Source organism: Ylistrum balloti, unplaced genomic scaffold (genome assembly GCF_031769215.1).
Source record: "Ylistrum balloti isolate Yb309-2 unplaced genomic scaffold, AGI_CSIRO_Ybal_v1 Utg371592, whole genome shotgun sequence".
Lineage (NCBI taxonomy): Eukaryota > Metazoa > Mollusca > Bivalvia > Pectinida > Pectinidae > Ylistrum > Ylistrum balloti.
The window spans coordinates 66,267-93,908 of record NW_026782818.1 but is presented as its reverse complement, the minus strand read 5'-3'; the positions used below and the strand labels follow the sequence as shown (position 1 = coordinate 93,908).

Genomic DNA, 27,642 nt, shown 5'->3' with positions numbered 1-27,642 from the left:
ATGGCAGAAACTGGTGGTGAAGACAGCAGTATTGTCACTAAAAAGTAAGTAGACAACCATATCAATTTCCTCATGCACAGATTACAATCTACAATGAATCCTGTGAGTGAGAAACTGTTTAAGTATAATAATGATTATTAAGTTAAACTTTTCATTGACTACACATATAAAAAAAAAATAGAATTTCCTTGTGTCAAGAGTTTTATTTGTGAATTATCTATACTTGTCAAACACAGTTGATTGTTTATGTACATTTGGTTATAATTGTTTTCAGTGGATTCAAATTTAAGAGAACTGCTGGCAAAGGAAACAGAACTGTGTCCAGTCTGGAAGTTGGAACACGGACACAAATTGACCAATCTTTAAAGTCCAACCTTGCTCAAGTGACAGATGCAAAATCTATAACAGTAGTTTCTTCAACAAAAGAAAATGTCAAACCTTCAAGCACATCAGCTCCTAGAGCACAATCAACCATCATTCTGGATGATTATGAAGATGATAATGATGATAACTGGCTTACAGCACGACCATTTCCTACCACTGCCAAACCCGCTACTAAGTTTGTTCCAAAAGTATCAAAGGTTTGATGATGTTTTGTAATATAAACTAATTGAATGAAATTGTCCTTTCATTAGTAAGATTTTAAATTATGAAAGTGAAAATGATGGATTTTTAGATTTTGTTTGTGTGTTTATGGTTTTTTTTTTTTTTTTTTTGTTGTTGCCAAATTATCTCAACAAGCCAAGTTACAGAGTACATGTAATTTACAGAATATTTTAGGAATCACAAATATTTTACTCCATGGAAAATTTTGACTTTTGCTTTGTCCTTAGCAACAACACATTGCTAAAAAGAATTTAAAAAGAGCACCAAATATTGAAAATATACAAAAATGAATAAAAGAAGAACAACTACATTACCAGACAAAAATGCTGGCTGTCTTGCTGATCAACTTGTGAATATACCATAGAAAATGCATGCAGTTTGTGCCTCTAAAATTGAAACATAAGGAAGGAAACCTACCATTTTGAAATATTAAAATTTATGAATTATTTAGTTGTTACTAGTGCTAAATCTATCATAATGATTTTCATGTGGCTGAAAGTGAACACTATTTACCATAGTGTATGTTTCCTGCAACAAGCCCATGGACTCAACAAAAACACCAGGGGATGAATCTTAGTTTATCACAGGACAATGAAATAGACTCTGGAATACTGTATTCAATGCATTATAATATATTGCCAACATATTCTCTTAACAAAATCAGTTTTGTTTTTCTATCATTACATACTAATATATATTGATTGATTTTACCTTCACGCAATAATGCTAAATCCTACTCGTATAAAGAAAAACTTTCCTGAAAATAATATTTTACAACTGTAATGTTAGCAATTGATAAAATGGTATCTTTTCAGAATGAATAAGGCACTTACAGACCATATCTTGTAAGTGCATAGTTTAAAATATTTTGGAGAGCTAATCATAAAATTATAGCCACAATTTTTCTGCTTTGGAAGATTAAAGCTTTAACATAAACTCAGAAAAGTATCAACTGTTTAATCACTGTATTTGTTTTATGACAGCTGGGAAAACAAATGTCAATTACTGCTTTTACTGGCAAAGATGTCAAACTTTCGAAACCTGTTGCCACTGTAGCACCTCACAGGTAAGTGGGTTACAAATCTGGCTTTGTGAAAAAGAATCTTCTCCTTCATATTGATATGGTACCTCACTGGTATATATAATTCAAAAATTACTACTCAGCCATAGGTTTCTTATCTGGCATTTGCATCACAGAGCAGAGAGGGTGTAAGCATATCATCCTTTATGTACCTCACTACATCTGTAGGTTACTGGTGTTTATTAGTGAGACAAAGCATAGCAATAGGAAGAGACTAGCTTACAACTTTATACCTCACCCAAGAACTTAATGATTTAAATAAGCAATTTCCATTAGGTAGGAAATCTTTATCAGACCATGTATAAGATTGATTGATTTTGAATCTTGGTGACAAGTTTTTACTGGACCTCTTGTTAAATAGTGAAATTAGATCAGGTTGATAATTCAGATATTTTTCCAAAGATTAGTAGATATGTTTACTTTTCCAAACAAGATTCAAACTCCAAGTTAAGTGAAACAATTTTTTCTGATTTTGGAAATACTGCAAGTTAAATTAAGATATATAATATATTACCTTTGTTATTAATTTGAAGTTGTCAAACTTTAACTTTAGTGCTATATAAAATACATAGCTATAGTGTTCTGAGCTGAATATATTTTCAGGCAACTGCAGAAAAAAGTCCTGATGGTAATATTCATTTCATTTAGTGAAAAAGTACATTTTGATACACATATCATACATCAATGTTTAGCTCTGAAACTCAGCTTTATGAATTTAATGTTTTTACACAAAAATAATGTTTTAAACTCGAGTAATTAACAGGTAAACACACAAAAAGGTAAAAATTCTAAAAATGATGTTTAAATGCGTTATTTTCTTGTAAGTGATATCATCACTTTTTACTGAAAATCAGAGCGAAATAAGTACACAGCAATAAGCAAGTAAAAAATATTTTAGAAAACAGGTCTAAAATATACAGTGATACCATTATTTTGTATTGTAGTGTGCCTGGCCAGATGAATGAGTCTATAACTGACAAGTCCAGGGCAAAAAGCAGTATCGGTAAGGAACCAGGGCGTCTTCTGTACACAGGAAAAAAAAGTTATGAAGACTTAGATGATGACGACGACGACCTTTTTGGTCCTTCTTTTTCTGAGCCAAAATCTCCAAAAGTGTTGGATGACACTTCAGATAATCCGAACTCAAGGACATTGGCTGAGCCAGTATTTAACACAAGAATGAAATCTGGGAAACCACTTGTTACCAGTGCAAGCAGAAATATTCTATCAACAAGTGATAATAATGATGACTTAACAGATTTCTCAACAGGTAATTCAGTTTTAATTGATACATTACCATGGTTACTTACGCTATACCATTGTTGTGAATCTCTCAGGTGTGTGTGATTTACCCTAAAATCTGTTTGAGATATGATGATCTTTTTTAAGTTAAATCTTGTAATGGATACTATGGTTCTCTCTGCTTGCATTTGCTTTATTGTCTTGAAATTTTGAAATAGGTCGGATCAAAGTTACTCATGACTAATTTTTTATGTTGATTTCACGGCCTGCTGGTCGCAACCCGGGTCTTGATCGTTCAGGTAAGGCCGGTTTTCATAGGTGACTTTCAGTATATTGCAGTCAATTTCGGACACAAAATTGGTTCGGTATTCAGAATTGAGAGGGAATGGTATTTGGAAGGTTTTTATTACTATAATAAAGGGGACATCATTCAGTACATCACCATTTTGTTTTGTTGCACTATATTGGAATATAATGATTTATATGATGTATATATTAGTGGAAGGTCTCAAAACTAATGACCAGAATAAGGTCTCAGTTTGTATTGGTGTTTAACAAACTATAGATGATTCACAAAGTACATAGAATTTATATCAATTGTGGTTTGCTTTTGTTTCAGCCTCTCCAGTGATAAAACCAAAAGCCTTTTTGTCACTAAAGCGAGTAAGTACAACTCACATCCTGAGTGTTTGCTTTGTACTGTATATACTTAATTCAATTTATATCATAAAGTTTTTGTTGGAATAAGGTAAGTTTTTTTGTTAGGTTTTCTGTTGGGATCAAAGAATTTTTAAAATGGAATTATAGATACCCAAAAAGTGGTGTTGCTACTTGTATGTGATATGCAGGTTACCTGCCAAGTTAAACCTTTTGCTTGGGAACAAGAGAGTTACCAAATTTGATTTCTTTTGGTGGTAGATGTATGCCTTAGTCAATTGTCTTTATGTGGCTTTGGCTACCATTAGGACAATAATTGAAGGTTTTTTTTTATTATTTTAATGTTATAAAGATATGCCTTACTGTGTGTGACAGCATTTCATGTTAGAAATAATGTTGGTTGTTTCAGAGTAAGCCATTCATGGGTAAAGGCAGTCTAAAGGACAGAACTGAATCATTAAAAGACAGGACAATTCAGGTAAAGACAACTCATATTGCTCCCAAAATCTACAATATTTTTCTTCTTCTAAGACAGATATTGTAAGCATATGTATACTCCCCAAGTTTTCTCTTTACTTTTTTTTCTGATATAAATTTACAAGTATAACTATGGTTTATTATATGTGTACAGGAATTAAATAACACAGATTCAGAAGATGATGGACAGATTCAACAACAGAAGAGAAGACGAACTGAGACTTTCCCTTCGAACAATGTAGACAATCCATCCTGCCCACCCCCAGCTGTTCATAAGCCACAAAACAGACTTAGTTCAGGTGAGGTGTCCATTCCAAATGATACCTGGATAAATAAGATACATGTATCACACAAATTCCCAACTCAACTTTATCTCCCAGTGATTTTAGCCCTGCTTTCCCAAAATAAAAAAAGGAGAAAGAAAAAAAAAGAGAAAAAATTCATCTATCATTTTCCAGAAAAATTTCCTACTTTTCCCAATTTATGAAGGCACAGGCTACTGCAAAGTAAAGGTAGAAAAAACATTGTTTCCTTGGTATTATTCAGTATTAGTATTGCAGTGGGCTACCATATCTCTTAATACTTCACTGATATCCTTATACATTCTGTCATTACATTGTTGGTTTACAGATTGCCTTATACCTGATAATAATAAGAATGAGGACACAACAGACCCACTACGACACCCGTTACTGAAGAAACCAGCAGGACAGGTAAATAATGAGAAAGGAGTAGGTATGGCTTGGGTACCTATGTACCCCCAATATTTTACTGAGAAAAACTGTCTCAGAAAGTCAAAAGAGTGAAGACATTTAATAATGGAAGTGTCCATGATTCTAGAATTGTTTTCAAGATTTAAAAAATATCACCAATCTTTTAATATAGCTGTTTGAAAATTGACAAAAAACACGAAAATCGGTGATTTCCCCCATTTCGTGGGTACATTTTACTGAAGTTTACCATGAGCGCAGGCTTGAACATGTTTCATATTGATGCTACAAAATAAAAATTTTAATAAAGTCATTGTGTTAAAAGGAAAAACTTGTTCAAGACTGCGCTCATATTAAAAAATTAATTTTTAAAATTATTTTTCGGCATTTTGATGCAAGATCGCGTGTAATATATGGTCCGGAACACGGAAAACGGACTTCGCCGCTATCAATATTTTTGTTTACTGCAGCAGAAACACTCAAATGATGGAGTTAAAACCAACAATTCCTTAATTTTTCACAACCAAGAAAGGTAAGATTTGTTCTTGTTAGCAAAAATGTTTAACTGATGTGATATAAAAAATGAATAGTTTTTTTATTCATCGGACGTCTGCAGCACTTGATTGCATCATCAGTTTTACATCTGGTTGACAGATGCCCCAATACAGGTAGACGGCAAAAAATCCACTAACTTTGTGTGATGTTTGTTAAAAAATTTATTCAAATGTCATTTATTAACAATAAAATCTATTTAAAGGTATCTCAATACTTTTTAAAGTTCTGAAACAGTATTATTCTGTGCTGCCAAGCCCAGCTTGAATGTTGTTGATGTTGATCGCCGAACAAACGGGTGAAGTGTTGTCTGAAGGCGAGCTCACAATATATACAAGAGTAATTCATTATAAACTTCAACAGAGACTGTGTGTCTTGTTGAAGTACACTGAAAATGTCTTCTTTCTGTCTGAAAATATTCGTTTTACTAACTAAGGAAAAATAAAAATGAAAGAGTGCATCTATTTATACTCATTGTCTTGGAAACGGCCAGAGAGAAAGCCAACATAGTCGGTGTATATATACTTTCAAAATAGCTTGCGGTTGCATTTGCTGTACCGTGGTGTAGTGGTATGCGGGTTGGCTCAGGAGCATAAGGACCGCAATTATGGGTTCCAATCCTGATGACCATTGATTTTATTTTTTTTATATTCAATTTAAGATACAAAACTATAATACATATTTTCTAGAGAGAACTTTGCAACACATCATTATTTTTAACATTAATTAAAACTATTTGTGTAATTAATTAAGCTCTGACTTCAAATCCTGTTGACAACTCTTTTATTTATTTATTTTGATTTCAAATTAAAAAATACCTATTCTTAATTTAATTTAAAATGCAACCATGTAGTCTGTGTGTGTGAAAGTGCTTAGCAACATTTTATTTTTTTCACGTTAAGTAAAAAACATTTGTAATATTAATTAAACTGCGAGTTCAAATCTTGTTGACAATCCATATTTCACAAACATTTATCGACATTTGTTTGAGTTACAGTCGTGCTGGTGCCTGTTCCTTTTTATTATTTTTTCTTAATTTCATTGTAAAAAACTTAACAACATATTCACTAAATAATGTGTAATTATTGATCAATTATGACAAAAATATGTTATGTAATTTAGATATGAATATAATATCTATGTTTACAACTTTTAATTTCTTATACAATGTATAGAACACACATTCTTTTGAGTTCCACATAAAAAGTTGTCACTTTTATGTTTACATATTCTTTTTATACTTTTCTACATTACCGTGATTTATATGGTTGGTATAAAGTATTAATATACTTATCAAATATTTCTTTCCAGATGCCAAAAGACATCCCATGTTGATTGTGCTTCAAAAGGTGTAAACCAAATTCCAGAAGGCATATCCCACCTGGCGTGGCCTTTAAAAGATATGTTGAGCGATGTGTTGGCAGGGACGTGAGTAGCAATGACATGATATGCGGGACATGTACGGCACGAGTGTATAGGAGTCTTCCAATATTTCACCAGACACCTGTAAATACTAATGATGACAAGTACATTTCTCAGCCGCCAAAGAAAAAGACACTGTCGAGTCCTAAAACTATTGATTTGAACCTTCCCGCAACATCAAAATCTCATAAATCATGTATTGTATGTCATAAAGATGCAAACCAAAGAAACCATTTAACCAACATCCCACAACAAGGAACTACTCAGGCCTTCATAGTATGTGGTATATTCATAAACCCCCATAGTAGATGTTGTGAGAGCCATATTGAGAACAATTATCTGAATGAAAATGCGTTGGCATTACTTGGAACCAAGAAATCAAATGACTGGTTTTCAAGAAGTGATATTACAGGTCTTCTCTCCGGAGTTCGAAGGATGCTGTCTACACATTCTGGACATTTGAATTTAGATGTGCCATCATTTTTAACCAATGAAGATTATGTAACATTGACAGGATTTACCAAACAGCAGTTTGACGAAATTGTCACTCATTTGACATCACTTAATAATTCAGCAGTCAGGTCAATCCGGACATGTCTATCTGTGTTTCTCTTCAAATTACGTAGTGGATTGTCCAACAAGTTAATTGGTGTGTTATTTCATTTAACATATTCACAAATCCAGCGTATAGTGAACAGCACAAGGAATGCCTTAGTGGAAGATTTTGTACCAGATAACCTTGGATTTCAACACATATCTCATGGAGACTTTGTTCAAAACCACACTACAAATATAGCAAAATCATTGTTCCAACCAGGCGAAAACGAGGCTATTGTTGTTGCTGATGGCACCTATGTTTACATCCAGAAGAGTGCAGACTACAAATTCCAAAGGAGGTCCTATTCTATGCACAAGAACAGACCACTTGTTAAACCAATGATGCTTGTAGGAACGGATGGCTACATTCTGGATGTGCTCGGACCTTACCTGGCTGATGGCTCAAACAACGATGCCTCCATTACAAAACACATGCTTAAGGCAAATGAGGAAGCTAGCAAGTGGTTCAAACCCGGTGACATATTCATTGTAGACAGGGGGTTTAGGGACGCTGTGAGGATTTTAGAAGACCGAGGTTTCGATGTGAAAATGCCCTTCTATCTTCAGAAAGGCTGCAGGCAGCACAGCACCGAAGAGGCGAACCTTTCACGTTTAGTCACAAAAGTCAGATGGGTGGTAGAAAGCGTGAATGGCAGGATAAAACAATGGAAACTGTTTGACAAAGTTGTTCCAAATACCCTGATCCCTTCTATTGGTGACTTTGTGAGAATCATCTGTGCTCCTATCAACAGGTTTAAAGAACCACTTGTGAAAACTGACGCAACATCAGAAGCACATTGCAGGGCAATGCTTGCAAAGTCCAAGGAACCAAACACAGTGAAGGCATTTTTGGAAAGCAACAACTTACTAAATAAGAGAACTGTGTATCAAAAGCTGGAAGCAGAAGACTTGATGGACTTCCCTAAACTTTCCATGGATGACTTACGAAACATCACCATGGGAGTTTATCAACTTAAACAGGCACCAAGTTATACAAAGGAGCACTGTGTTGAAGATGGACTGTATGAGTTGCTGGTCTTCTCAGAAAACCCTAATCTGATCAAGTTAAAAATACAGTCTCGACACTGTAACAGCAGAGCACATTCTTTGTGGATTGAGTATGACTCACTTTCTGATGATCCCATCAAAGGTTGGTACTGCACTTGTAAAGTAGACTCAAGAGTGGTCGGTTGCTGTGCCCACATTGCAAGTGCATTGTGGTTTCTAGGATATGAACGCTTCCAAGGCAAATCATCTGGGGCAGTGACTATTTCAACAAAGTCTTTGGCTGATGCAGCTGACATTCCAACAACAGATTCCGACACGGATGAGGAGTATCCAGAGGAATAAACTGTAACACTATATGTATTTAATGTAGATATAATTTGAAGTCGCTTATCACTTGTTCATTTTCATGTTTGTTAAATTCTGTTAACAAAACCAAAGGTTAAACATTGATTATATGCTTCAAATATGCTTTGCTTTCAAAAGCATCAGTGCAGAAATATGAAGCAAAATAGAAACCGATAACAGCTTCAGGTGATGTTCTTGCTATGTGATAGACTTTGTTGCACACTTTGATTAATAATCAGTTTTTTATATTGTGTACACTAGTATACCTTTATAACAAAAATGTTTTACCAATGAAATTATGTGGTAAGTGTTTCGCTTTCAACAAGTAACAAGTGGAAAAATATTGTAACAGAAAAGAATATGTTAACAATTACAGGTATGCTATGTGATAGACTCTGTTGCTAGGGTACTAACTTTGATCTGTATCAGAATGTTTATATTATACATATTTCGTAAGAAAAGGTTAGTCCATGTAAAGTGATAATGATTTGTTTTCATTAAATAACGTACAATAAAAAACATTGAAACAATATAAAAAAAATAACAGTTTAGGTCATATTCTTCCATGTGTCAGAATACTTTGCTAGGGCACCAACTTTGATCAATACTCTAATATCTATATTGTGATACCTTTATTAGAAAGTTTAGCTACTGAAAACATGAGAAATATATTGTTTTCATTAAGTACAGCAGAAGAAAAATCTTGAAACTGGAAAGAAAATGTTGTTATCAATATATATTGTTGTTGCTATGCGACACATTCTGTTGCTAGGGAAATTAATGTCACTTCCCAAATGTTTGCATTATAATACCTTTGTAAAAAAAAGTGAGTCCATATAATTATGTCACATATGCTATGATTTGTTTTCATTTCACAAGTTCGGATGATAGAAAATGTTGTTACCAGTAATAAATCTTATAGCCATGCCGTTGCTATGTGATATAATTCGTTGCTAAGGTACCAAATGTAAATATATTAAAAGTTTAATTAAAGCCTTTGCTAGCAAAAGCCATTAGTTGATAACTTCCATAAGTGATTTAATTACATCATATTAAGCAGTATATTTGTATGATAATTAAAAGTTACAGAATCTTTTTGTAATGCTTTGTGTCATTTTTCTCTTAAAAAATACTGGTATGACACCTATACTTGAAGTGCTGCTAAGCATGCGCCGAGAAAGAAAACATGCTAAAATCCCCCAATTCATTAATTATGTTACTATCCTTACTCAATATAGGTATTTCATCAAATTTGAAGAGGGGGCCAAATTTGACCCAAATCATACATACTCCTTTGTGACTAATACTTGATATTTTACAAAAATTTTGGATAGCAGGATTTATGTCCCTTGATCACAAAAATGCAGATTGAGGATGTTTAAAGTATTTTTATTCACACATTTCTTCCAGAATTACTAATATGGTATCCATCAAGTCTCTCATTTGTTCAACAGCTGAGTAAATAGTATGGAACATTCTAATATAATAGTTTGACTAAATTTGTTTTGGAACTTAATTTAATTCATTGCCATGTTAATGAAATATGAAATCCAGTCCTACCTCAAGTTCAGTACAGGAAATTAGGAAAACATTCTTTTACAGATCTTACAAATCAGAATTTTAAATGTTTTGTAGCTGAGTTGTGAAGACATTGTGGAACTAAGGACTGTGCTTCTTCGTATCATGGACGAGATTTGTGATATCATTTGTAAGGTTAGCACTGACGATCTGATGGTCATAGCCTGGCAAAACTATGAGAGACTGCAGAAACTTCTTACATTCAGGTAACAGCTAAATTACTTGCTTCGGGTAATAGATGTACACAGCAAAAGTTACTCTGGTGGCAAAAGGAGATTCTGCTATTGTGAACATATTTTCAAGTCAATGCATTTTTCATCCTATGTAAGTTGGAAAATATACTTAACATAATTGTTTACATGTACATGTTTCGAAATATCCGTATAGCAGACAAAAGCACTTATTATTATGATTTCAGGAAGAGCATAAAAAACAAAGCTGATTGTTTCTCCTCTTCAATGGAGATTTCATCAGCCAGACAAAAGTGTGCAGACAGAGCTCCTTCCCAGTCTATCAGTTCCTCACAGTCATTACCAAAGGAAAACTTGTCTCCTTCTAGCACCTCCACACCCCTCCGATTCCAGATGATGGATTCTACAACTCCGGGAATTGAGGCTAATGGCCTTACAGACAAGAGTTATAAAAGGACGTCAAACGGTTCATTTAAAGCTTTCAGCTCTCCTATACCATGTGGAGAAAGCTTTTTTGAGGAGGATGCCAAACTAACACAGTCACATGCAAACTTTATGGCAAACTTTAACAGAAAATCAATGGGTTCTCCATCCACATTCAGTAAAAATGGCACTGTCACAGGGATGGCCTCTCCGCCTATAATGAGTCTGAGTAAAGGTGTTGGGAACAAGACCAGTCCTATAGACACTAAAGTGATGGATGAATCTTTAACAAAATCAGCCACATCTAACTTTGATTTCAGTTACAAGATTGCACAGAATGAGGGACCTAGTTCTGTAAAGAGATCAGGTCACAATGAAACCTCCACACTACAGGACTCCCACCACAGTGATTTCTGTATTGACATAGATGACTTTGAATTTGATGAGGATGAGATTGAAGAATCAGATATACCATCTCTTGTCCATACACCTAGACGTAAACAACAGACAGGTAACAAAGTCAATTTAAATATTACACATACGTATGTTTTAAACATACTGTAGTTGCAAGGGATGATTAAGTAAACTCTGGTATCTTTAGGTCATCTATTCAATTGCAGTTATATTCCGTCAATCATTGTGTGTCAGCTATAAACATCTGAGAACCAGATAAGCCAGCTCTGGTTTTCTTTTCAATGTAACAAGATCCTTATGAGGCTTTTCCAAAGTTACTGTTTAATTCAGACCCAGGTCCCATATTTTGACTGTTTTCATTTTCATCTTCAAAAACAAATGTTCAAAAGTCAACTGTATAAATCATAATTTTTCTCTTTGAAATATTTGATAATTATTTAGTCATAGCAATAAATTGTTTAATCTGAACTTAAGTTCCCTGCTATCCATCAGTTTTAATCAAATGTGTGCCATATACATTATTAAAAAAATATATGTAGGAAAATAAAAGATACTGTGAGAAGTTCCAGAAAATAGGAACATTGCTATTGGTCCTGGTCTTTATACCTAAACTACATTTTATACAATCTGTGGTCTCTATCTTACTCATATACAGATACAAGTGCTAGAAATCCTGCCAAAGGTGAAAACAGAAGTTTTGACCATTATCCAGGTAAAATGATTTCATGGTTTATTGTAATACATATAACATACTTAAATGAAAGTTTGTCCAGATGGTTTCAACACTTAGGTTGTAAACTGCATGGCTGTTGGATGTTTTGTTTCTTGATGGTCAAAGACTTTGCTGATAAACAGGGGCAAATTATACAGGCCACTGAGTGGGTCTTTTTTTAATAGCTCAAGCAATGAGATTATTCTAGTCACAATGTACTGCATAGCATAAACATTTATTATGTATCAATGGTTCCCAGCAAAGAAAGCTGGACAAATTTGGTTTTTTTTTTATTTTCTATGCTTAACAGCTGTAAATTTCAATTAATTATAAGTTTTCAAGTCTGTAAAAGCATTCATTCTTAAAATAACTACCAGTACACATTTTGATAGGAAACAATAAGAAAACTGTACCAGTACACATTTTGATAAGAAAATTAAAAGTAAAAGCAAATTTGTTAATGAGTTTGTAAAGATTGCATGGAAAGAAGTGTGATATCTTAAATGCTGTTTGGGAATTGCATCATGCCAAATGTGAAATGTTTTCTCTCATCCTGATTAGTTTAAAGATTTTAAGATGACTTTAAGTCATTAGAAAATAGAAAGTAAATGTCTTTTTGAGGATAATAAATGCTATGTTGGTTTGTGTTGTCATATATAAATGTTAAGAGTAGTCATATAACTAAATACTTCCTTTTACTGCATAATGCTAAATGCTAGATGCCAAGCCGATAATTTCTTATGCTGAATATGAAATGCTTACTTTGAAATACTTTGAAATAGGCACTGTTAATTTGAGATAGTGAATGTTCTACAGCTGATCAAGGCCTACAGACAACCATTGGTGCTCTATCCTTTCCAGTTTTATTATAACCAAGAAAACTGTTCAATCCCAATCAAAACATCTCACATTAGGAATTTCCCATTAAGCATTTGAATGCTGGCATATTTGACATAAACCAATTGGCATAAAGCATTTAACATGTATCAGCTTTCTCTGAGATCAGTATTGACAACCCAAAACATTAATGTTAATACTTACTCCGAAACATAATTCTGACATTAACACTCTGTTATTGTATTCTAACAGTAACCAAACCAAACAGCTGTCAAAAGCAGCCTGAGGATCCTAACAAACATTTTGATGGATTTGGATTTTCTCACAGCAAAGAGATGATGAAAGCATTCACTTCAGTGTTTGGTCTGCATAGCTTCCGTCACCATCAGCTTCAGGCAGTTAATGCTTCTCTGTTGGGCAACGACTGCTTTATCCTGATGCCTACAGGTACCTTCGGAATAGTATATATGGGGAAGCATTCACCCTGAGTGTTAGTCACCTTCACATAAAAGTGTTCTTTTAAGTCCTGTGGTATATTCACATATAAAGAAAAGAAAAAAAAAAAATGCATTTCCATTTTAAAAGCAATTTTTAGCCCAACATATACTTTTGCCTCACTTGCAAATTGATGTGTCTTGTGAAAGTTAATCTGCAGCAAAAGTTAACCTGTGATCTTTAAAGGAATCTGTTTTAAATAAATTTATTGAATGAGTTTTGCTTAAGTATTAATGTAATTAGATGTAACTAGACTGACAATGTATCAGTGTTCCTTGACAGGTGGTGGAAAGAGTCTTTGTTACCAGCTGCCAGCTCTTGTGTCCGGAGGTGTGTCCATCGTTGTTTCCCCTCTCCGAGCTCTCATACAGGATCAGGTTCAGAGACTTAATTCTATGATGGTAAGTTGATACAGAAAAGATTGTTCACAAAAAAGCAGTGATATATTTTATATATGTTATGATTTGTTTCCCTTTCATGGAATGTAACAATATCTCAAAGCACAGGTGAAAAGAAGGAAAAAAAACTTCTTTTGTGTTCGCTCAAATAAAGAGCTGGAAATATTACTTTCAGAATCCTGTAAAAATGTGAATCAATATTTCAATAATCCTTTGTAGATTCCAGCAGCTCAGCTGTCCTCTGATCAAAACAAAACACAGGCAGATTTTATTTATACTAAACTCTCCTATAGGAAGCCAGAAATCACCCTCCTCTATGTCACACCAGAAAAGGTAGGTTAACAAGTTTTCTACTTTATATCTGCCCTGCAAGAAATAAAGATGAAGAAAATTTAAGAAATGCTTTCATGTTTTTTAGCCTTCATTCTGTCGCATACAAATGGTAGGTTTAATACAGAGAAAAACATCAGAAAAGGAAGGCATCTATTAAGCTAGTAGTATCTTTTGCTATGGGGAAATTCATTATTTAAATACTTTTTCTGTTACCATGGAAATAGATAGGTCAAATCACAAAGTTCATTTTTCAGACTAGTTCTCTTAAAACATTGAAGTTAATTATTCGGTTCTCAAGACTTTGCACAGGAATCAAGCTAGTACTGAAGTAGGAGTTCTCCATTTCAATACTTTGTATGTAACAATTCAAAATAACAAATAAAAATTAAACTTTTTTTAAGACATAAACAGCAGGGCGCGGAGGATAATGTCAAGCTTTGCATTATCTTGTTTACTTCATTGTAGATCCACCAAAGAATGTTTATCTCATGTTTTAGGATCTTTATTGAAACAGGGTTACTGTATATATCTAGCTTCAAACCCATGTCTGGTAATAGCCCACCTATGTCTATTGCTGTTCATTAGAATTACAGACAAGTACTGATTAATTGGCCTATATTAAACCCATCTCTGACTTTAAGACAGCAGTTGTATAATTACTGTTAGCTTCCTTATGTGTAAATACAGTTTTGTATGATTCAGTGATGAATATAAGCTTTGTAACAGTGTTGATTTATCTAGACAAAATCTATGGACTACAGGTGTATTTCTATTATGATTAGGGATTAGGGCTACATGGAATTTTGGATAAATTGATACCCATTTAAGGACTTGGCAATATGTACCATGAAGTGATGATTCCAGGGGATATGTTCTGAATTAGTTGTCACAAACATGTTTGTTCTCTGGAATGCTCACTTACAATGGTTTGGAAGGTTTGCCATCTTGTCATGTTTAACTGGTATTAATAGTGAGATTTCCCTTTTAACTGGATATAATTTCACTTTCAAGTACACTTTTAAGTATACAGAAAAAGTATATTGGTTCAATATACCTATGTACCCTAGGCATAGGGAGAAGAGATTTACATGTCAATACTAAAATATATGTGTTTAATTATATTTCAGATATCTGCCAGTGACAAGCTCAACAACTGTTTAGATAACTTGTATCGTAGGAAGATACTTTCCCGATTTGTCATCGACGAAGCTCACTGTGTCAGCCAGGTATGACTTCTAAATTTTTCTGCTATTGCATTCTAACAATGAATGATATCTTCTTTTAATCATATTATCACTATATCTTGTCATGGGATAACATAATTTGATCCAAAAAAGCAAGCTTGGTCAGATTGCTTGTTAAGGTCGAAGAAAGGATACAAAGTTGTTAAAATGGAGTCCTTTTCAGTTCTATTGGCTGCAGATTCATCAGGCAGTAAGGATTAAAAAGTGTTCAAGCCATTCATCCCTGGAGCTGTATATTTGGTAGTAAAATATACTTAATGCCTATCTCCTCCACATTTACAGACACATTCTGTTCATATATGGCTTATAATGAGACTTCAGCAGGCAGAATACTCTGATAGTTTCACATTCTTTGTCTGCAGGTCTACAAATACACATATAGAAAGTCAAATAACTAGATAGCAAAATGAATTGTCCTGGCTATATTTATTTTAAGAAATAAAAGTTTGTGTATCGAGTTTTAGAAATTAATTAGACTATACTCGAGAATGTAACTCTTATTTGTAAGATGGCTGTTTAGGCCCATGTGTTTTGTTTAATGAATTTACTGAAGATTAAAATCTTCACATCATAGTATATTACCCAGGTATTTTGATATTTCTTAAAATAAAGCTAAGAAAACTATTTATGTGAGCTTCATTATATTTTCTTACTGTATGATTTAGTTCTGACATGGTAATACTTTTGAGAGGATTCAAGATTTAGCATATCATAACAAGGGACATAACTTGTTATTTCTCTATAAAGTGGGGTCACGACTTCCGACCGGACTACAAGAAACTGAACATTCTTCGTGAGCGCTACCCTGAGGTCCCAGTGATGGCACTAACTGCCACAGCCACTCCCAGGGTCAGGAAAGACATCATTCACCAGCTCAAAATGAAGGACACCAAATGGTATGTATTTAATACTGGTCGAAAATCTTAGAATACAAAAGTAATAATAGTTTAAAAGGATAGATATATAGAAGAGATATTAAAAAGAGCTTTTTCAGTTGTTGAACTCACACAGTAGGGTGGAAAGTAGATATAGTTCATACAGTTCAGTCTTAGTGAACAATAATTGGTCTATAGAATCAAGTATAAAGGGTAGAACTGAAATAAATCATTTAGTGATAGACATGCTGTTAGGAGAAACTACTATGTTCTCAAAGACCACAAAGAAAATCCCCAAAGAAGAGATAGTTCTTCTATTAGAAAATTCTTAAGGGTTTTAAGATATGATTGGTAATATTTAGGTGAAGAATGATTGAAAGATGACCATGTTGATGGGAAAGTTAGATTTGCCTTCTTATGGCCAAGCAATAATGTATGGAACATTATTGCACCTCGGACTAGAATGCATTGATCTGATTGGACGTTGCTTGCCCCCTATAAATCTATAGGGGGCAGCTGAATATATAGGGGGCAATGGCCGCCATCCATTATCTCTGAAAGGCGTCACTTCGTAATTTCAAATCACAGATTGGCGATATTCACATTCTGTTCCGTGTCGGAATATTGGCTAGAGTGAATCCTAGAAGTTGCTATTATCTAGTACGAGTTGTTTCCCCTACACGAAGCACCTATTTGACTCGGATCAAAAATGGCTGGGCGGTTCGGGCAGACGACAGCTGCAGACAAGGAAAAAAAAAACACTGGCACTTAACGCTGATAAGACGTTAAAAGCTAATAAGTTGGCCGCTAAAGTGTTCAAAGATTATTTGGTGGAAAAGCAGCAAAACCCAGATTTTGAAGATTACGATGTAGTCCGACTGGACGAATGTCTTGGCCATTTTTACATGGATGCCAGGAAATGTGATGGGACGTATTATATATATATTTAAATGGGTCCTTGGTGCAATAAATTCGTTATGTAGTTTGCTAGTTTGCTTCGCCCTCACCCCCTACCAATCTGACTGAACCCCTATATTCCTGTAGGGGGTCACTAGCAAACTACATAACTAATAATATTCAGTGATCTGTCACATCTTGTTGAAAAAAAGCTTTAGATCATTTTCTTATACTGAAAATGTTGGCTTTGAAGGATGCAGAGAAGAAAAGAGTTCGTGAAATGAAGTATGTAGTTAGTCCATTCATACAAGGCCTGTAGTGTGGTATCATAGATTTGTAAGAAGTTGAGGATTTCATTCCATTTAAAATCTGAATTAGGTAGAGTGTAGGATGTTGAAAGTTTCCAATATGTTCTATGGGACAGTAGGTGGTTTCCTGAGTTGACATATTGTCTTTGATCTTCATCCAAATGGTCGGAGGATTGGCACAGGTCAGGAAAGGATGGATTCCATAAGGAATGCAGAGGGTTCTTGTAACATAAAATGTAAATTGATAGTTGATTATAAGTATGCTAACCTAATTTTTTTGTAGGTTTTGGAAATGCAGTATGAATTTTTTTTTTTTTAATATACCATTGATAATGATGAATGTTCTCACTTGTTGGTTTTTATACAAACACAGGAAATTTTCAGTGGCAGATTTTTCTAATATTTCAGGTTTGTGCAAAGTTTTGATCGACCTAATCTTCGAATGTCAGTTGAGCACAAGAAGCCCTCAACACTAACATCTGATATCATTAAGTTGATCAAGGAGAGGTTCTCAGGGAAATGTGGCATTGTTTACTGTTTGTCAAGGTAAATGTGACCTCTCAAGGTATTTTAACTAGTTTGAAAAGTATGATATTGTATGTTGCCTGTCTAGCTTAGTTGGGGAAGTATGATATCATGAATTAGTTAGTGAAGTGTGATATGATAAGTTTGGGAAGAATGATATTGTGTTTTACTTTACTAGGTTAGTGAAGAAAGAATGATTGAGATTAGATTGAGAGGCATGATACCTTGGGTGGCCTGTCTAGGTTAGTTTGGGAAGTATGATATGGTTGATGGCCTGTTGAAGGTACCATATTTTCCGGATTATAAGCCGCATCTTTTTTTTCTCATGAGTTGGGCGTGCGGCTTGTATGTGGACAAAACAAAATTTGGCAGAATGAAAAAGAAAAGAAAAAAGGAAGCATACCAGTACAAGATTGTATACTCCGATAACAAAAGAGACTGCTGTTTTATTATCTGTCATTATTGTGTACAATATGAATTGCTTCATATAACTTATAAGAAGAAATGCTATGGGACTATAAGAATTTGGTCAGCATACAAGGGGCTTTGTTAATATGCAACAGTAATGGCACCCAAGTCAAACAAGTTTGATATTTGCTATTTTAAGTTTTTTTAACCACATCGATAAAATAAAGGATTATTTGTGTATAATTCATTTTCAAACTTGAGTAAATGTTTCAGTGACAATCTTGATAAATTGCCCTCCCTTGTCTGTTATATCATCGATTTTTGGTCAACATAACAGTTATCACTTCATAGGAAGTGCCTTCCATTATTTATTACAAGTATATCAAATTTTGGCAATAGTGGTCACCATATGGTAAGAAAGGGTGCTGCTTTTATTCTGGTACAACTTATATGTGATCAAATTGAAAAAAAATTGATAAAATGCAGCTCTGTGACTTATATAATAGTGCAGTGTATAATCTGGAAATTATGGTAGTAAGTTTGGAATGAGATTTTTTATGCTTTGTGTGTTTCTAGCTATAAAAGTGCATGATTAGTTCAGTGATCCTTTTCTATCTAAAATGGAGTCTCCTTGGCTGCCATCAAAAATCTAAGATAAAACTCTTTGATTGATGTTACAGAAAAGAATGTGATAGCACAGCTCAAGATCTGAGTAAGGCTGGCATTCAGGCTGTGTCTTACCATGCTGGCCTTGGGGATGGTGAAAGAATTAGCATACAGGAAAAATGGCTCAATGGTGCCACTTGTAAGGTAAAATTTTAATATCAATTGGCTGTGATGATGATGAATCAGCACACAGAAAAAATGGCTAGAAAAAATGGCTCACAAGTGCCAGGTGTAAGGGAATGTCTTAATAATAGATGGCCTCAAGAATGGTAAGAGAATTAGCGTACACAATGGCTCAATAGTACAACATGTAAGCTAAAGTTTTAGTTTAGTTTTAAAGTAAGTGCCTAGTGACAGATGAACACTTAGCAACTGCATATGTTATTTTTGTGAAAGTAGGTTCTTTTGGCTGCATAATGCAATATTCTGTTTCTTTGTGATAACATTAGTTTAAACCTCAAAGATATATTCTCTTGTATTTCAATCACCCCTATAGTTAGTGGGGTTAGCAGCTACAGGAATCTGGTTGCCCCATCCATCACCCATGCATTCATCTGTCTGTCTGTCTTTCCATCCACCACTCGGTGCATCCGTCTGGCTGTCTGTGAACAGAATCTTGTGTGGATAACTACTGCTACAGTATTCATCAACTCCACATATTTTAAATTCTTTTTATAAAAAACCCAGTTTATTCAGCAATGCTGCAAGTTCTTTTTCAGCAGATATGTTGCAAACTTTGTGGGTAAAACTGGGACCTGATGTATTGCCTTCTTAGTGGAAGTCACAGAGAATTGATGATATTGATGGGGGAGAAATTAGTTTCAGTCATTCTTCCTGGCAACAGTTCTAATTTGTCTGCTATTTAGTGTATGATGCAAATTGTTTTCTATAGTACTCATCTGTGTTGTGTTTCAAGGTGATTTGTGCCACTATAGCATTTGGAATGGGAATAGACAAGGCAGATGTACGATTTGTGATTCATTACTCACTACCTAAGTCTATGGAGGGATACTACCAGGAGGCTGGCCGGGCTGGCAGAGATGGACAGCTAGCCTATTGTCTCTTGTACTATACTTATCAGGATGTGAAACGTATTCGCCGTATCTTAGAGCGTGAGTATACTTGTCTCCATTATATGAATGGCTTGCATACAAAATATCTGGCTCGTTGTTGATGTCCATCATGACATGTGGATGAAACAGTAATGTGTCCTCGTTTCTTTCAGGCTAATGTTTGTATAAATAGAAATTAAATTGATTCTGATAGGTTCTTCATTTAGCTTGAAATAAAACAAATGGTCATAATATAAACATTTAGAGTTGATAAAAGAAATATACTAGATCTTGATACATCAAGATCTTTTATATAAGTCAAAAATGCAATTTTCTAAATGTCAAAGTTGGAGAAAAGGGTAATATTCTAATGATTCTGATTTCCTGTGTTTTGAGAAGTTGGTGTATGTATTTGGTAGACTGCATCAATTTGTATTTGTGTTTTCAGTTGACAATAATGCAACCTATGACTCAAAGAAAGTGCACATTGATAACTTATTCCGAATGGTTCAGTATTGTGAGAATATGACAGATTGTCGGCGTGCTCAGCTTTTGAATTACCTGGGAGAACACAACTTTGACAGAAGTGGGTGTGGCAGCTTTCGAGGTTCAATGTGTGACAACTGTGCTTCAAAGGTAGGTAGAAGGCTTCAAATGGAAGGTCATTTAGTAAGGAGCTTCAAAGGTAGGTCTGTAAGTATACCTGGTACAACAGAGAATGGTTTCAAACAAAAGGTTAAATATAGGTCTGGAGCACAACTTTGCAATGAACATGAATTTGTGTATACATTGGTCATACTAAGACAATATGCAGTTTACCAAAGTCAGGACCCGCAACTCCTTAATTACAGAACTATTGCCCTTTGTTGAAATTTCGATTTGAGAGCAAAACTTTAAAATGCCTGCTCTTTAGCTAGGTTAATTAAACTTGATGTATGAATTGGTCATACTAAGAGGATGTGCACTGTGCCAAATTCAGGGCCATCAACCCCTTAATTGCAGAGTTATTGCCCTTTGTTAAAATTCTGTCTGATAAAAGTTGTTTTTAGATAGCATTCGTAAGTTTCACTAATAGTTTTGTTTTTTCAAATTAAAATTCTAGATTGTTTTATCAACAGAGTTGTCTTGCCATCAGTTACAGAGAGGCTTTCACGGCTTTCACAGATTTAGCAACTGTTTAAGTTTGTGTAATGTATATATGTTGTAGGACATGTTCCAGCTTCGAGATGTTACAGAAGATGCCAAGGAGATAATTAAGTGTGTTAGATCTATCACCAGCTCTGGAGGGAGGCGTGGCTCCGACTTCACACTGCTTCACTTTGTTGAGATCTTTAGAGGTAAGCACTTAATACCCATGTACTCCTTATATTACCCTGTCTAGAATAATGCACGGATATGACTTTTTTAATTTCTTTAATTTGAGAAGGGTTTTCAAATTATAATTTGAAATAGTTGATTGATTGCACTGCCATATTGATTCTCCTAAATGCAAGCTTAGTAACACTGATTGCACAGCCATATTGATTCTCCTAAATTCAAGCTTAGTAACACCTTATTTGGAGTTAATCTCTTCTCTCTTCACCTAGGGTCAAGTAACAGTAAAATCAAAGAATTTGGTCATGACAAATTGCCACTACATGGGAGAGGTAAAAGCTATAGTCGCCATGATGCTGAAAGAATGCTTCGGAAGTTAGTGATAGAAGGAATATTGATGGAGGACCTTCAGATAACGGCCATGGATCACACAGCCTGTTACATCAAGATAGGACGAGGTGCTAATGATGTCATGATGGGAAACAAAAAGGTAGGATCAGGAAATAGTTTACCTGTTCAAAAGCTTATTTCTTGGTGCGCTTATATTCAGTGTGGGGAAATTTAAAGTTTCTTGTGAATATAAGATAAAATGTCTAAATTTGTATACTGTCATGAATAATTGAAAAGGATGTGAGAAAACTCATCATTTGGCCTTTAACATTCATTTTAAGTCTACTTGATGGTGATGTAATTTGTATTTTCAAGGACACCATGGACTTGTTTAATTATGAGGTCAAACTGATTCATGGGCAAATAAATATCACTGGCCTCAAAAGGCTACTTACTACTGAATTCTGAAAGATCAGTATGGTTTATTACTAACTAGGTAATTTTGTGCGTTTTAGATAGAGTTACAGGTCCAAGGTAATAGGTCAAGGAGTGAGGCCACAAAGATTGGTCGCAACACAGTGTCCAACCAGGACCGTCTTGTAGAAGAATGCTACACAGAACTACTTGAACTAGCAAAGGAAATTGGTAGGTCACAGTGAAATTTGGAAACTCATGTCAGAAAAAACTGCAAACATTAAAACATGAAAAACTGTACATTAAATTCCAAGGATGATCTACAAAACCAAAATGTCTAGCCATGAAATTATATTGCATTGGTTTTAAATGATCAATAAATGCTTTCTCAGTAATTAGGGGGTCCATCATAAGTCGGAGTACTATCTTGTTTGGGCTTAGTCATGTGTTAGGGTCTGTTGTGCAGACAAACTGGTTTGGGGGCACTTTCAGTGTAACATTTCAGGCAAAAATTCAGACACCTGCAAATATTTATGCAGGCTTTGAAAGTGTTAGTCAAGGCTTATCAGAAAGTAAAATTTCATCAGTAGGCGCATCGTTATTTCTTTATGGACAACCCTCATTCAGCTGGTCAATAATAAAGAAATATGACCCTGTATTATTGCATGTTCCAATGTTATTGCCAGCACAGAATCGGGTGTCACATGCCCTTCTATGTAGAGTAAATTCATTCTGTTCATCTCTTATTCCATAGCTTAATTATTATAGAAAGGGAAAAAACATTGGCCGTTGTACTAATTAACATTGGATGAAACATAAATGTTTTATATGTTTATAGCCCAAGAGCATGGATTCAAAAATGTGGACCGTTTATTCCCCTTGGCCATGCTTCGCCAGCTGGCTGAAGAAACACCTCTCACTGTTGATGAAATGACAAGCAAAATAGACAACCTGACAGAATATAAGGTCACCAAGTATGGAGCCGATCGCTTTTTGGATATCACCACCAAATATTGTGTCCTTATGTCCAGTAAGTATGCATCATATTCAGGAAAAATTTTCATCTGCTTTTGTTTTGGCCCACTATCATTAGATAGATTTTTATGTTGCTCTGTCTCTGGTCCATGAGTTCATATTGCCATTTCTTGAAAAGTACTTCATGGAGATTGTTATCACTATTTCTCTGAAGGCATTGCAAAGATCTTTAAAACATTACATTTGTAGTCTCTCATTGTGAGTTCACCTTGGAATCTCTTTATGCCTCTTCCTTTTTGCAATTGATCATTTACACTTCTTACTCGTCTAACCAGTTTCAACTCAAATTATTTGAAAAAGAATATTTATTTCCAAAACCTTTATGAGTTGTTGGAACAACCAATTTACCAGTGTTCCAGATGCCATAATGGTATAGCATTTATGTGTAATGGTATTGACTGTCTGACAAATGTTGCTTCTGTTTGTATGATTTCTGTAATATAGAATAATATATAATAGGTAATATTGCATTGAGTCTTCTCCTATAGCTGCTGCTGAAAATGAGGCAGCTGAATCTGGGGCAAACCAAACTTCTGGTCCTGATCCAGACTGGGAGTCACCCTATTTTGGGGAAGAAGAAACCAGTTCTTTTGGTTTTAAGAAGAGAGGGAGAGGAAGAGGAAGAGGTGGCTTCAAGAAGGTTTGTGTTATAGTGGACTTCCATATTACACAAAGGCTAAAATACTACATCAAAGCCAGGGTTTCTTGATGTTATTTAATCTCCGTGTTAAAATCATGTTTGGTTGAATTATGTGCTGATAGCAACATTATAATTACTGTCTGGGTTCAATTTTCAGAAATTGTAAAGACTCCTTGACAAAAAATGCATTCAGGAATTCCTGAAAGTCATCAGGTTATATAATAAATCTGTAGAGCAGGTACAAGTCAGGAAGAGGAATACCAGTGTTGATGATATCAGTACTGATGCCTTTAAATTAATTGATAAATTGCAGTCTAATTGGTCAGTGCTTTCTACACAATAATATTATATTATCACAGTTTGTTAAAGCTTTTCATATTTATATCTAGTCAGTTTACATAAGTCATTATCAATAATGAGCTCATACATATAAAACAAAATTACACCTTAGTACAAACAAAATATTACATATACAGAAATATTAACAAAATCTTAGTTCAAACTCAAAATTGATAAGATGAGGATACACTCCTAAATATGATCAAATAATGTCAATTGTTATGTCATAAGGAGACTGAAATGTTCAATGCATAGTGAGCGCTGGAAAAAATGCAGTTTTAGTTAAATCACTTCTCTCAACGATCCCCATTTGACTCATTTGGTTATATATCCCTCTAGAGATTATACTGAAATTAGGCCTACCCTATAGGTTTGTTCCTATTTTAGCTGATAACCCATTTATGACACATCCAGATTGTAAATATTGTGATTAAATCATACCACAAATGCTTTCAAAATATTTCACTTTCAGAAGTGTGCTCTTTGTAGTAATTAGTGTATCACTACTGAAAAAAAAATTGATCTATGCAAAATACTGTATGTGTATTGACTTCTTGCTGTTATTAAGGACTATTACACTTTGCTGTTTTTATGACTTCAGAAATTTGGAGGTAAAAAGAAAAAAGGACAAGGAAAAACAACAGGGTAAGCTTTGTTTTGCTGAAGTCATACATTACTTATGCTAATCACACTGTTCGTGACACAGTTCTCTTGTGATTTTGTACACCGTTCTGGGAACCCTTTGATGGTGACTCTTCGTTAGTAACCTTTACCGTTTTCTACAGAACCTTTTTGGTACCGAGGACTTTTAATATCCCATTTTCGACAGACGTATTTCTGTGTAATGCCTGTATGCTTGTGTGTTGCCAAGGTTTCCAGAGCATATCTAGGCCAGTGTGTTGGGTGTTTGGTGAAACATCATTCAGCAGTTTGTCAGGTTTTAAAATGAGGTCACTGCAATCTCTATATGACCTTTCACCTTAACCCTACAAAAAGAGCACACTGTAAAGGTTATTTTTGAGGGCTTGTTTAAGATTGCAAAATAGATTCCTTGGATGAAAATTATCAACAATAAACAAAAAGACTGCCTTCAACTGTATGACTTCTTTTTGGTAAAACTATGATGATTTAGACCAGGGAAGAAAAAAATATTTCACCTACTGTTTCCCATAGTGACTTTTTTGAAGGTACACAAAAGGAAAAATGTTGATATGGGAACACATTTTTGTGAGAGGGTTATCCATGAAACCATTCATCATATTAGATTCTAATCTTGCCTTTGATTTCCGTTCAAACTCTTCTCTTCTATTGATTTTACTTCATTCTGCTGACAGGAATTCTGCAAGCAGTGGAGGACTCAGCCAGTACAGCTATCAAAATTCTTCAGGTTCATCAAAGCCTGGAAAGGGAGGGAAATCTGGAGGAAGGGGATCCCGCGGGAGAGGAAATTCTCTTGGTTTTCTGCCAGCACCCGCTCCTAAACAACGTTCTTTTCTCGGTGGATCTGGAGGATCTTACTTCGGATGAGACTAATGTGCTGTCTCTCACAGAATTTCCTGTTCTGTTTCCAAGTGAAAAATTTCTCAAGAAATCAGTCTCTGTGTGAAATGATTTGATGTTGATTACCATTAAGGAAATGGTTTTACTGTTTATTGATATACCATTGAAGACTATGCTGGAATGATTTGACTTTGGTATTTAACTTTATGAGAAAGATTTACAGTGATAACTGAGAATATGGAAGTCTTACTTATGAATTTACTGGTAAACATTATCTAGACTAGTGTCTTAGCAGGTTAATGTCAACATATTTAACAATTTTTCTTGTTTTATTTCTGTGGTGTTGAAATTTGATGAGAATAATATCACCAACTCATTGTAAAAACAGATTTATTTTGCTTTTTCTGTTATTTTCAAATGAAGTAGTGATTATTTCTGTTCCTAGAGAATATTTCTGGAATAGTGCAATAACACTATAAAATAGTATTCATAAACTGAAATTGTTTTGTGAATCTATCTTCCATATAAGAAGACGTACTGGTTTGTTGAAAGGGGGGGGAGGGGGTTCGTGGTTTTTTTTTTCATTTTATTGATTTGAATTATCTCAAAAAGTGTTAATATATTTTGATTCGGTATGAGAAATCAAGTACAACAAATATGGAAACTCCTACAGATATAACGTTCAAGAGATTTCTCTTATGCATTCAATTTAGACACTGGTAGGTTTTTGATTTAGTTGAAATGATCAATACTTGTGTGATGGGAACGTTCTGTCATACCACTATAACATGAACTTTGTAGACATCTGTAACCATATTATTATGTATGTTTAGATTACAGTGTTCATGACATTCCCAGTTTTACAACACTGTTATCTTATTTAAATAATGCGTTACTGAAATAAATGTCAGTAAAATCAATTCAGTTTTTATTTTATTTTTAGCACAACAATATAATAGATGGTTGATTATTCAAGTAAATTATTGTTAAGTGGAAATCACTCAATGTCACTTCCCAGTAAATATCACATTTTCTTTAAACACCAATTTTTTTGCCTATATATTCTATGTAGTCCAACAATTGATAATGTCACATAATTTAATATCACCTCATGTCAGCAACTATTATAAAAAAACACAGGTGAATCACAGGTAAGTGAGGTAAAACACTCTGAATTCATGCCTTGAGGGTCATGCAACATGAGTCTTTATTATATGAACATTACAGTTGCTCCCTAGTGGTGCCCTTTGAATTTTGAGATGGATCAGAAGAACAAAATAGCTGACAAGAGGCCATCTTTGAATTTTACAATGAATGTTAATCACTGTTTCTGGAAAAAGTATTGGATGACTATTTCTCCAATTTCACATGTGTTTCCCTTGGTCCCAAGTGGTGCCCTTTCACTTTCGGAGACTGATCAGGAAAATAAAATGGTAGTCACTATGAATTTTGACAATGAGCATTTAATATGGCTAATTGTTGAGATGTACATGATGAATCTTTCAAATTTTGTGGGTTGGATCCAGGTGGTTCTCTCCAAACTTTCAAACTGATCTGTAAACTAAATTGTTGAAAGGCATCTTGGATTTTGACAATGGAAGTTTATGGCCTATTTTCCTTTAAATGCTGGGTGAATCTTTCACAAAATCAATACCCTGTCCTATATGCCTGTTGTGATTGATCCCTACAAATCCAATTAACATTTCCTATCATTCCTTGCCTACCTTTAATCCAGAGAGGCTAGACACCAAATATCCAATGCTGAATACATAAGAGTGTTGGCTTTTCATTACCTTACTCAAATAGTGTTATAAGCTCATCTGGTCCAAAGACAAACTCACCTGTCCAAAGACCGGTTAGTTTATGCCATGGCTTGGCATCCATTCCTCAACTTTTCCTAAAAAACAATACTAGTCATGAACGATTAAGAGGATTTTGACCAAATTTAGTCTGAAGCAACCTTGGGGAAGAAGAAATATTTGTATAAATGGTGTGTCCTGGCCTGAGGGGCAGGGCC

General features: G+C 34.5%; 2 protein-coding genes across 2 annotated transcripts; both read left to right on the top strand.

The window, feature by feature from the left end:
* On the top strand, window positions 1-25,834 carry LOC132563121 (recQ-like DNA helicase BLM). The gene is made up of 27 exons (XM_060227880.1): window positions 1-44; window positions 275-581; window positions 1,590-1,672; window positions 2,632-2,957; window positions 3,549-3,592; window positions 3,996-4,064; window positions 4,218-4,406; window positions 4,720-4,776; window positions 10,333-10,481; window positions 10,694-11,400; window positions 11,959-12,015; window positions 13,105-13,299; window positions 13,630-13,748; window positions 13,965-14,078; window positions 15,206-15,304; window positions 16,070-16,218; window positions 17,811-17,948; window positions 19,016-19,145; window positions 19,918-20,113; window positions 20,502-20,689; window positions 21,261-21,390; window positions 21,640-21,857; window positions 22,213-22,342; window positions 22,950-23,141; window positions 23,635-23,786; window positions 24,727-24,770; window positions 25,460-25,834. The coding sequence occupies exons 1-27, from the start codon at window positions 1-3 to the stop codon at window positions 25,650-25,652; spliced, it is 4,419 nt and encodes a 1,472-aa protein (XP_060083863.1). The 3' UTR covers window positions 25,653-25,834.
* Window positions 6,769-8,694, top strand: LOC132563118 (uncharacterized). Its single transcript, XM_060227877.1, has one exon. The coding sequence runs from the start codon at window positions 6,769-6,771 to the stop codon at window positions 8,692-8,694; it is 1,926 nt and encodes a 641-aa protein (XP_060083860.1).
* Window positions 25,835-27,642: the final 1,808 nt, after the last annotated feature.

Excerpts from the sequence above, each read along its gene's own strand:
- LOC132563121 (XM_060227880.1), top strand. The coding sequence starts at position 1 with ATGGCAGAAACTGGTGGTGAAGACAGCAGTATTGTCACTAAAAA. Across the intron at positions 21,858-22,212 it reads TCATGATGGGAAACAAAAAG|ATAGAGTTACAGGTCCAAGG; the intron begins GTAGGATCAGGA and ends TGTGCGTTTTAG. Across the intron at positions 22,343-22,949 it reads TGAACTAGCAAAGGAAATTG|CCCAAGAGCATGGATTCAAA; the intron begins GTAGGTCACAGT and ends ATATGTTTATAG.
- LOC132563118 (XM_060227877.1), top strand. The coding sequence starts at position 6,769 with ATGATATGCGGGACATGTACGGCACGAGTGTATAGGAGTCTTCCAATA.